The 12442-nt window shown below is 47.7% G+C and overlaps 1 protein-coding gene across 2 annotated transcripts in view; it reads right to left on the reverse strand.

The window, feature by feature from the left end:
* Positions 1-12442, reverse strand: part of PRKCB (protein kinase C beta) — a 321917-nt gene that overhangs the window by 74017 nt on the left and 235458 nt on the right. For both annotated transcript variants that reach the window (XM_080831716.1, XM_080831715.1), the window contains exon 9: positions 10858-11004. In XM_080831716.1, the coding sequence (XP_080687842.1) occupies positions 10858-11004 (147 nt within the window). The remainder of the gene's footprint in view (positions 1-10857; positions 11005-12442) is intronic.

Consider the following 12442-nt stretch of genomic DNA (forward strand, 5'->3'; position numbering starts at 1 on the left):
ATGATGTGTCGGCTCAGGCTCATCAACTGTAAGGAACACAGGACTCTAGCGGGTGGTGGGATGGGGGGAGTAGATGCTGATAATGGGGGAGACTAGCTGAAATTTCAGATCAGGGGTCGGGTTAACAGGTGCTAAGATTAAGCCTTTTTAAATGCCCCATGACACCTCCAATTTAATCAAGCTGAACTCTGGCCCTTACCAGCAAGGAGAGCCTAAGGAAGAGTGAAAGGAAGTTTAGAATAAAGGTCCTTTTTAGCCCAGTCAGCTCAGGGCGCGCTATTGTCAAGCAAATGTCACTACACCGGGAAGGAATGACTCACAGCCACTGCTGGGGGGCAGGGGGCGGGGGGGGGGGGGGGGGGAGGGGGCGCGGGAGGGAGGAGTGGGGAATAAAGAGACAGAAACCTGAAATGCCTAGCTCCTGTGTTTTCAATGAAGGTGTTTAGTTGGATTTAATTTAAAAATTTTTTTAAATTGTTTGATTGGGTTGTAATGAGAAATGCAAAAATTTCCAAACCCTAGGCTGTCTTCCTTCTAATTACTGATATCATAGAAACGGTAATGATAATTGATAGGTATCAACTCTAGTTATTACAGCGTTCTTTTGAGCCAAAATCAATGCTCCTGACATGTATGCTCCGTCAATTGTCTTTGAATCAGATGTTATATTTGACTGCTAGATGGTTAAAATAAAAGAAGATTTAATCTGTTTTTTGGGTTTTTTTTTCAGATGGTTCCCAGGAAAACAAACCAATAATTGTTGCCTTTTACTGAAAGAAATGCAGTGAAACCCTTAAGGGTCTGTCATTGATTTGAACAATTAGGTTGCACAAAGGAAGCCTGTTGCTCTGTAATCTGATCTGCCCTGGGTGCACAAGCCTCCCTTTGCTGCTGGTGTTACAGGCTAACGGAGAACCCGGCTGCTCTGAGGCAGAAATGGGGCACAAGGAGTGCAGGTGGCCGAGTGGCTCAGTGGTTGGGCACTCAGGAGCCAGACTCTCTGCGTTTGAGCCTGCATCCCCTGCTGCATGAATCTGCAAGTTTCTTGTCGCTCTCTGCCTCTACTTCCTCATCTGTAAAATGGAGCCAACAATAGTACCCACCTCGGAAGATGGTTGTGAAGTTTCCCTGAGCAACGCGTACAAAACATTTAGACAAGTTCTCAGGGCTCAAACCGTATCATCAGTCTCTGCAGTGGTTTTTGATGAGGTCAGGACATAGGTCAAGACATCATGTGGCATTGGGCAGGAGTGGGGGGGGGTGCAGGAGAGGGGTGGGGGGATTGAGACAAACTATGTTTAATCCTATTAACTACCCATATTTGTGTACCCACATGTTTTACCATGGGTGTTGGGTGATGACAACCCACAGGTTTCTGCTATGATGTTTGTGGTAGAAAAATTATGGGTTTTGCTGTTAGAAACCAGAAATTCATCTTAACAGGCCGGTGCATTTCCAAACGAGTGCGGAAAGATGCAGTCTAGATGGATACGCGGAGGGTGGCAGGGACCATGACAGCACGGTAATTGGACCAGTGGCCATGAATTATCGCCCAAGACAGAGTTTCCATGCTAATGGGCTCTAGCTGGCCCTTCAGTAGCAGGACGCGATTTAACTTTGTATTATTTTTCCCAAAGCATCAGGCAACGTGTTCAAGAAAATGCAGACTTAAAAAAACACCTACTTGGGCCTGTTCACCAGACAGACCAACGGGTTCCCTCCTTCTCTTCGAGAAACAACTGCCCATACCACCATGTTGCCCTTCCTGATGGATGGCGGGAAAAGCCACCTCGCCCCCTGCGGCCACAGCTCTCACTGGATCACAGGGACCCGGAGCCATAGTGGCCTATCAGCTTCTCTATCCTGGGCCCGTTAGCTTCTCTTAAAATTCCAGGAGAGTCTACATTTGGGAACTAGACATGGAGAATTGAGCGAGACGGTAGCAAGAAACACACCACGTCTTCCTAATGAAGACTCCCTTTGCTCACTCTGGCTTGACAAGCCGCTCGCAGCAGGGCAGAGGCTTAGAAAACTTGACTTCCAGATATTTCCTTTTCCTCAATATCATTAATTTTACCAGGGAGACTGGAGCCTTGTCATGTCTTGTTTGCTAATGCAAAAACTCCTCTTCTGAGGAGTGAAGGTAGAGGCTGCGGAAGAACAGCAAGTCATCGCGCTGAGGAGAGGTGTGGAAACATCCGGAAGGTGGAAGGGCCTTGCCTGGATCCATGAGTTGGCAAAAACACACCGCAATCAGCATTGCATATGAAAAACCAGTGGCTGGGAGGAAGGTGCCATCATCGGGGAGCGAACCAAAGAGAAGGCAGGGATCCAAGATCAGACAGCAAATGTCTAAAGGTTCCCTGGAAGAGGATTAAGGGAACAGGTAGCAAAGACTGTGAGCTGTCTGTGAACCGTAAGATAAAGGAACTCACCATCTGGTGCAAGAAGATAGCAAAGCAGGTTCAAGGAAAGGAAAGCACTTTTGTCTGTAGGATTATGTAACCACGTCTAATGTATGGACGGTAGGTGAGCGGGCGACTCCACACCACTAATGAGATTAAAATTAGGAGAGACTCCCACCTCAGGAGCTCCGAGAAAGATTTAGGAAAGGCCTTTGTTATGGGTTTGAAGGAAAACTGTTTTTTCATTTCCTCAGGCAATTTCTTCCTGTCTTAACTCAGGGCTGCACAGGATTCCAGCGGAAGACGGAAGACGCCGTAGTCTGGGGCTCGGAGCTCTGGATTGCTCTCTTGTGCACAATCCCGGGCTCATGCGAGTTAAGCACGCTTCTGGCTTTTGGGGAGACAAGGCTGGGGGTCGCTGAGGACACACGGCTGGGGTGCTCATGCTGGCAGCCGGCACCCACTTTAGCAGACACTCGAATCACCTTGGGGTGGGGAGGGGCCTGGGGCACAATCTTTGTAGGGGCTCATGAAAGTGTTTAAATTTCTTTTAAAACCACAAGAAAAAACGGGCTTTTAGGTGGAAGAAAATGCCTTAATGTATTATATTAATATATTTGCCCTTATCCCAACACAGTCACATTAAGATATCACTTTTACCTTTTTTTCCCACAGCAGGAGAAGGGACCCACAAATGCCATTAAAGCGGCTCTGTAGCAGTTCTGAAATTGCTGTTTCAAAAAACACTCGACTAGCCGTTGGGTGGAGATGAGTGGACCCCAAAGCAGAGACAAATGTTGTCGGAGATGGAAAGAGGCAACAGGAATCACAAAACCTACTTTCAAGTGCTGGTCCTGCCCCCTTCCCACTGTCTGGCCTGGGGGAGGCTAGTCAACCTCTGTGACTTAGGATTTCCACCTAAATATAATAGGGTTAAAGTCAGTAAGGCCCCTGCAGGGTTGAGCTGAGAATTTATATGATGAAATGCATGAAAACCCATAGTCTGGTCCCAGGCAATGCCTGTGAGCTCCATCAGAACTGGAGACAAAGGGGAGGGGTATGTGGAATGAGAGAGGGAGAAGGGGTGAGAGTGGGTGCAGGTCTGGAGAAATGGAGGTCATGGGCTGAAAAGGAACCAGCTGAGGAGTTACTGCACGCGCTAGAGATGCCTCCTCTGGCTTGGAAGATCCTACCAGCCAAGGTCCAGAGAGGAGGGAGAGGGGCAGGGCTGGAAGAGGGAGTCCATTTCATGAGCCTTCTCTGGAAACCTCACAGGATTCCCAAGGCTCACAGGTCCCATGAACATCCGCATAGGATAGGAGATTAGCAGGCACAGTGATGGGGGAGCGCAGGCAATCTGGACCCTTCCGTCATTTTAGGCACGCGCTTTGTCTAACAGCAGGGGCTCAGAGTACAACCAAGGCACGCAAACTCTGCTTACACTCAGAGGGGAAGAAAGGAGGGGGATGAGAAAATAAGCAGGAACACTGTTAACCTCCTAGGATATGTCCATGACACGGCGAGGTGACCACTGTTGGGACCAGGAATGCAGGTGTTAAGTATCGAGCAAACAAAATCACATGTATCTAAACCAAACCCAGTCTGTCAAATGTCACTGACTAGCTGTGTGACTTTAGCAAGTTATTTTAACGTCCTGTTTCTCATTTCCTCATCTGTAAAATGCGGATAACGGCAGCCACGCTATAGCAGGAGTGTGAGCCAATATAGAGAAGCTCGTACAACGGAGCCTGACATATAGTAAGGACACAAACGTTAGGTGGTTTTGTCACCATCGTCACCACCATAGAACAGATGTCCCATGAAGGCAAACACTTTTGTCTGTTTCGTTCATAGCTATTTCCTCTGCACCTAGAAGAATGTCTGGCACATAGTAGCTGCTCAATAAATCCTTGTCCAGCTGAACGAATCCTTAGTTATGCCTGTCGGTGGGGAGTTTATAAAAGTGAGGCCTTCTCCTGGGGGTGGGCATGGGTTCCAATCTCAGTCCCAGTTCCTTTCCCTCACGTCTGCCCCCTGCTGTCATAAGCAGTCACCGTGCCTTGTGCTCAGATCTGGAGAGGAAGAGGCCGGGAGATCACTGATAAAAACCGGGAGACCCGTGTTTCAGAATCTGCTAAGGGTAGAAGTCCCAGTGCAAGAGGATATGGCGTGGGTGAGGAGGAAGTGGAGGCAGCAAATCTCAAAAGGGTTGGTTCAGTCTCTGGATATATTCAGTGAGGAAAGGATGGAGAGGAGGGTCGCGATCACAGGAAAGATTTTTAACGATGCAGGAAATGTTGAGCACGCTTCTCATCTAAAGCAAAGGATGCGGAGGACAAGGAAGATCAGACACTTTCTGTACCTTCCAGATAGGCACAGAAAAAAGACGCAAAAGACCCCATGTTCTTAAAAAAATAACAATAGTAATGGAAGCCCCAAATTCTTTTGTGAACATAAGGTCTTTAACACAGTTTTTCGTAAAACGGGGCACTTGTACCATCAGCAGTCCAAAGACAAAAGCAATCTTCTTTTAATAAATTCTCCTAAAACATATTAAAATAAATATACAAGTGGTAGATCAAGCGTGTGATTTTATATATATATCCTTTGATAGGGCAATGCTAAGAGCAGAAAAGGAAGTTAAATCCATTCAAAGAAAAACATTTAAGATAGCAAGGGGGTGTGTACATGACAAAAAAAATAAACATGCGCATGGATAAACGAGTATTTGGGAAACTTGGCCAAGGCTATTTTCAACGCTGTTGTACAGTCTGAATTTTGAGCTAAAAGGATTGGCAGCAGCACCTTGGACAGTGCCACAAATGTTCCAAGTCCCTAAGGTTACCTTATTGGAAGGGGCTACTTGTAACTGTCAAGTAGCCTCCTACTAGTAATACTCAGGCACTAATGTCACCAGCCTCCTGGGCCTTATTCCAGGAAAGCCAAGCACTTGGAGAGGAGGCTGAATGGTGTCTCACCTCTCAGTTTTTTATTTTAAACCTTCTTAGATGCAAAGAGATCAACAGGCCTGGATGGAACTTTCTGAAGAAACTGGGTACCCAGTTTCCAAGGACTTTCCACTTTTTCCTTTTAATTTCATAAGCTGCTGACTTCTTCCTACTTGATTTATTCCTGGCTTATGCTATGCTTCAGGAAAAGCAGCACCAACACCTGGCATGTTCCATGATTTGAACACAAGGAAATGTCACCAAGAAAGAGGAATCTGAAGTGTTTTGTTTATGGAGCATGATCACCTGGAAGTTCAGAGGGCTCTTTCGCGTACCCAAGAAAAATTCCATCCAGAGCTGAAAAGTAGGGAGTGTGGTCAACGCTACCAACTTTTCCACCAGAATTGTTCTCCCAGCCTCCCTTGCACGGAGGCATGGCCATGTGATTAAATTCTAATAGAGTGTAGGCTGAAGTGATGGGTGTCATTTCCAAAGTAAGACTTTTAAGAAGCAGCTTGTACCTCCTCCATACTGCGCCCCCTCCGCCTTCGGAATGTAAACAAAACGAGGCAGTAGAGATTAATGGAGTCATAGAAGATGGAAGGAACCTGGGTCCCTTAGCCACCATATGGAGAGAGTGGGTGAGGTCAGGAACACCCATCTCAGACTATCACATGAATGAAAATGAAGCGTCCATGGTGTCCGACCGAGTGTACTTTTGGGGGTCTACTTTTGCACAGCAGGGGAATCTACCCCATTACCGGAGCATGGGCACTCTGGCCACCACTCAGATCAACTAAGCCTGGCTCGAGGACGGGGTCAGGAAGAGGAGACCTTCTGAGATTTTCATCAAAGCTAACTTGACTCATCCTTCAATAGAACCCAGGAGCCACCTTCTCCTGGAAGCCCTCACTGACGTCCAACCAAGGCCAAGCCCACCCCCGCAGGCCCTCACAGAGCACATTAAACACCACGGTTCCACGTTACATCCATTAGTGTGATTTCCTGACTAATGTTTGGAGCCCCACTGCATTTTAAAGTATGCATTTTTCAAAAACTCACAGAATGGTACACTGCTTTCTACATCTTGTTGCATGTAAATTTTACCCTAAAGATTACCAAAAACAAATACTGAATTCTAGTTCAATGATATGTATGCAGAAGCATTTTGGGGTGAAGTGTAGCAGTATCTGCACCTTGCTTTGAAATGTATTAAAAGTGGGTTGAGGGGTGCCTGGGTGGCTCAATTGTTAAGCATCTGGCTTCGGCTCAGGTCATGATTCCAGGATCCTGGGATCGAGCCCCGTGTCAAGCTCCCTGTTCAGCAAGAAGCCTGCTTCACCCTCTCCCTCTCCCCTTGCTTATGTTCCTGCTCTTGCTGTCCGTCAAATAAATAAATGAAATCTTAAAAAAAAAAAAGATGGGTTGACAGTGGGGGACCTGAGTGGCTCAGTTAAGAGTCTGACTTCAGGGGCGCCTGGGTGGCTCAGTGGGTTAAGCCTCTGTCTTCGGCTCAGGTCATGATCTCAGGGTCCCGGGATTGAGACCCGCATCGGGCTCTCTGCTCAGCGGGGAGCCTGCTTCCCTCTCTTTCTCTGCCTGCCTGTCTGCCTACTTGTGATCTCTCTCTGTCAAATAAATAAATAAAATCTTTAAAAAAAAAAAAAAAAGAGTCTCAGCTCAGGCCATGATGTCAGGGTCCTGGGATCAAAACCCTTGTCAGGCTCCCCACTTAGCTGGGAGTCTGCTCCTCCTCCTCCTTCTGCCCCTCCCCTAGCTCATGCTTGTGTTCTCTCTAATTAATTAATTAACTACTTAATTAATTAAATCGTTCAAAAAATGGGTTGACAGAGAGACAGATGGATAGATGGATAGATACGTGATAAAGCAGAACCAGTCAAATTCTGAGTGTAGAATCTAGTCAGTGGTATTATGGATGTTCACTATATAATTCTTTCAACTTTTCTATATTCAAAACTTTTTTTCACGATAAAATATTGGGAGAAAATTCAATGAGAATAGGGACCATGAGTATATTACATGAAAAGAATTATTCTGTGTACACTATATTTTATATTATTAATCATAAGGCTCTATGACTTGCTTCTGTTTTAACTGATAACATGTCATCGTCATCTTTCCATGATAGCAGACTGGCAGACAGACAGACAGAGATAAGACAGACCTCATTCCTTTGAGTATATCATGGATATCTCCAAGTAAGGCAGACATGCCAAGAAGCCCTGCTCTAGCAAGATAACCCTTCCATGTAAACACTCCCACCTCTCCAGGCAAGTGAACTCTCTAGACTGTCCTTGGTTTCAGAGTTTTTGAAATGGGGCTTACTTGCTGGGAACTCAACAGCCTCTTCACACCCACTTTGCCTTGTTTTATTCCCACAGGTCTTAGCAAAAGGCACGTGTCACTCCCTAGCCACCCCGCAAATGAGGACCGTGCTTAAGGGCACATGTTTTGGGGCCAGATCTGATCCAGAGGACCTGGGGGAGGAGAGGGGGGAAGGCATCACCCCAAAGACCAATCTCTCCTCTCTTTTCGCAAGGAAGAGAGCCACTACCGCACGGTGGAGCGCTGTTTAAGCGGATGGATCTCTGTACCTGGCAAGACAGCCGGCTGTTCAAGGTAGGCGTTCAAATATAGAAACCACATTTAATTCAAAACGCACGGTGGCTACCACTGGAGTTGCCAAGGATTACGCTCTGTTTTAACGGACCATCGCGGTTTTTTGTGATTCTGTCTGGCTCTCCTGACATACTGTTGTTCTCCACTGTGATTTGTTTGAGGCTACATCCCCAGCCTGGAATAGAAATCTCAATTATTGTAACGGTTTCCATGGAAACATATGATCTATTTGCTCTCATTTCCTCACTCTTCCCCGATGACCCATTCTCCCCCATCTCCACCCCCTCCCCCACACCACCCAATCCTCATCTGATCTTCCGGCACTTCCACTCCTCAAGCAAAAACTCTCCAACCTATATTGTTAAGTGACCAGAAAGGGGCAGAGCTCTGTGTAGAGGACGCGACCCCCTGCGGTAACAAGGACAAGAATAAAGATGCGTATTTGTATGTGTTCATTCAGCACATGGGAACCAGAAATATTCAAATTAAATGAACAGAATATTTGCCTCTGGAGGGCAGCAGCAGTGCGGGGGTACAGAAAGGTGTAGACTTGGGTGGGAGCAGACATCTCAATGTTTATCCTTTCGATATAATTTTAATTATGAACCACATGCATGTATCGCTTATTAAAAATATAATTTAATTTCTACAAACTTCCCAACAGGCCCATATAATTAGAACCCCTTCTTCCTTTAGGCCACGTTCGGCCTTATCATCAAGGCAACTCACTCATCTTTGGAATCTAAATGTTCCTGATGTTCCTAGCACTTTAAATCTCTGGTCCTCACCTGTTTGTTTGTTTTTTCATCCCCAGGCTTCTAGACTCCTTCTTTTCCACCCCGGGTTATGCTCTTCTTCCTGCTCTGACTTCCTTTCCAGCCTGGTCTAGTTGCCATTTTTATTCATTTATCCAATATGCTGTTACCGATCACCCACTAAAAGATTCCATTGGATCTGCAGCGGGCATCTCTCTTCCCAGAATCCTTGACTCCCTCTTAATCTTCTGGCTCACTGATCCTGCTAATCTCCCCCTTAGCTCAAACATGCCACCCACTTCTCCATGTCCACACCCAGCTGCTCAGAGGTGCTGGCAAAGATCACACAGAGGCGTGGACCACTTCTATCACTGACTTTAGAAAGCCCCTCAGGAATCTTTGCTGTGTTTTCCTACTGTCATTCCCATTTCGTGCCCAAGCCCTGCACATTCTGGACCACCATCCGGATCCCTTATTCCATCTCAGCAGATGACCCTGTGACCCACAGAGAAAATCGTGCCTTCTGTCCAGGCCCTGAACGTGTTCCATCCACAGGCACTGGAAGGACAGTGGTGAGCAGGACAGACGTCCACCTCTTGGAATGCTCAGTTCTTAGGAGAGAGACAAACCAATAAACAAAAAGGATACCATCTGGTGACGGCTGCCACAAGAGAGCAGAAGAGAATGGGGAATGAAAGCGAGGCTGAGAAGGTGGTTAGGGAAGGCTTCTCAGAAGAGGTGTCGTCTAGGTTGGGAGGGGAATTACAAGGAGGGGCCCGCCGTGCAAAGAACGAAAGGAACGGCATCACAGAAGCTGTAAGAGAGGAAGGAGATTTGTATGTTTCAAAAGCCCAAGGACCACTGTGGCCAGAACACTATGGGTGACAGGGACAAGAAAAAGAAATCGCCAGGCAGAGAACCTGGTCAGATTATAAAGAGCGACGTAAGCCAAGAACGTACTATGACACTTACTCTGATGGGATGGAAAGTCGCTGGGGAGTTTTAATCGGGGGAGTGCCTTGACCTAATGGAACTTTGACAAAATGACTTGTGCTGCTAAATGGAAAGTGTACTGATTACAGGTACAAGAATGAAAGCAGGGAAGCCAGTTAGGAAATTCTGCGGGGGTCCAGGGGGTACGCGGGGGAGTCTAGATTAGGGCTGCATTTGTGATGGTGGAGGGAAGTCAGTGAAGGCGTGGCCTGCTTTGGTGAAGGATCTGTTAGGATTTGTGAATGGGTTTCACGACTCGGGGGGTGGGCAGGTAAAACAACTCCAGGTAAAGTCCCAGACCATGGGCTTGGACTACAGAGATGGAGAAGAAACTTATATTTTTCTGCACACTTGAGTTCATGGTATGAGATTTACACGAGACATATTTGTGGCACACCAAGGGATTAAAAGCCTCGAAACAACACTAAACAACTCAGGAATACTTACACCATAATCTCAACTTCAGTAAAACAGTGTCTCCTAGTATCTATAAAAGCATCCAGAACCACTCTACGAGTCCCCGGGTCATCCTTCAACTCCCTTGCTGTCTGAAAGGAATGGTTTCATTCTTGGCTGCAAAAGGGATCTTTTCCAAAAGGCACATCGAATCGTGTCACTTCTCTGCTTAAAATTTTTCAATGGCTCCCCACTGCACTGCGGATAAAATCCAAACTTTTCATCACCGCTCACAAGGCTTTGCAGGATCAGGCCCCTGCCCGTCTCTGCAATCTCACATCCCCCTACCTTGCCATGCTCATGACATTTTGGCCCCAACACCCTCTGATGGTCCCTAGAAGGTACCAAACCCTTCTCTACCCCAGGACCTTTGCACTTCCTATTCTCCCTGCCGGCAACATGCAATTCCTAGCTCCTGGAATGGATAGCAAGCTCAGAGCTCACCTCTTCTGATGGTCTAAGTGGGTCCCCTCTTGATTTATTTGGGGCCCATAGCACACTGTTCCTTTTCTTCATGGTTTTCATTACAAACTGTAGTGTTGTGTCTATTTCCTTTTTACTCTCTCCCTCGCTGGAATGTAGGCCCCACACAAACAGTAAAAGTCCCTGCCTTGTTACCTGTCCTTCTGGAGTGGGAGCCACCCCCACGCCACAGCATACCTTGCCAAAGCTTCCTTTCCCGAGCACCATCAGGAAGTTAAAATCAGTCAGTTTCATTCGGTCTCTGTTCCCGTTGTTGTCAAGTTTGGATATGGTGTTGGTCGTCTTTTCTTCCGGAGCCTTGGTCCCCTGACTGATCTTGGCCCTCTGAGGGAGGAAGCACACAGAAAACATCATTAGGGTTTGAGGACGCCCCTGGAGGAAGTCACAGGTAGCTGACGTGAGCTGTGGTTCCTGGAGTTCGCCCCGTCCCCCGGTCTGCATCTCAATGAAATGCATGGCCAACATCCACTCCACAAGCCCGAAAGCTGGGGCCCACCCTTGACACCCCTGTTTCTCGTTTGTCCATCATGCCTCAGCCACCACAGGGAAGAGTCCTCGCTGTCTCTAGAATTGACCTGCTTTCCATTTTCACCACGACCTGCCATCATGCTGCACCTGGACACCCCACCTCGGTTCCCGCCTCACTGGGCTTTTCATGCAACCAGAGTGAGCTTTCGTTTCTCCATACCCAACCAGGTCACCACCTGCTTAAAATGCTTCCGTTGCGACTCCTTAGGTTTGGGATAAAGGCCTCAGTGCTTTCACTGGTCTACATGGCCCAGTATGATCAGGTTCTCCAATCTCCTCACTTCTTGGACCCTTCCCTGTAATCCAGATCCATTCCCCTTTCACATCCCTCTCAGGGCCTTTGCACATGCTCTTGCTGCTTTGAGGGTGGCTACTGTCTCCTCTTTGCCAACTGAGCTCCCCCTGCTTCCCTTCCCTAGGGAAGCCTTCTTTGATTGTCTATCTGGATTAAGTGTCCCTTTTTGCTTCCTTCATCCATTTCACTTCCCATTTATACTGGATGGTAACTGTTCACTTGCTTCCGCCAACACACCGGAAGCTCTGTGAAGGCACAGACTCTACCTCCGCAACTTCCCTAACAACTGACACAGTCTCCTGCTCTGTGGATGAGTGGATGCGTGAGGCCCATGTTGGTCCTCGGGGCAGTGGGGGAGGGTATCACCGCTGTGAGCAGCAGAACGGTGACTCAGAACGGCAGCAGATTCCCTGCGATGAGGAGAGGAGGTCAGGAGTGAGGTCTTGCGTCGCCGCTAGGGCTAGACTCCTGACGCAGGCATGGATAAGTGATGTAATCCGGAGGGAGCCATGAGCTCAGGACACTCTCTACTCAAACATCCCGAACTTCAGCATCTCTCTCAAGAGAAAAGGCCAAAGGCCAGAGATGTCCCTGCTCCTCTGTACATTCTCTGATTTTGGACCTCTTCTCCTTGCATCACCCTGGCCTCGCGGCTGTTCTCTGAAAGCACCAAATATGCCCTTGCCCCTGGGCTTCTGCCCTTGCTGCCCCCTGTGCCTCTGACTTCTTTCCCAGAGCGTCCTCACTTCAGATAAGACAGCCTTTCCTGTGGCCCCGGAGTGGCTCAGTTGGTCAAGCGTCAGACTGCTTCCAGCTCAGGTCATGATCCCAGCGTCGTGGGATCGAGCCCTGCGTCAGGCTCCACGCTCAGCACAGAGTCTTGCTTGTCCCTCTCCCTCTGCTCCTCTCCCTGTTCTCTCTCAAATAAGTAAAATCTTG

Source organism: Martes martes (genome assembly GCF_963455335.1).
Source record: "Martes martes genome assembly, contig: SUPER_18_unloc_1, whole genome shotgun sequence".
In the NCBI taxonomy this organism is placed as follows: domain Eukaryota; kingdom Metazoa; phylum Chordata; class Mammalia; order Carnivora; family Mustelidae; genus Martes; species Martes martes.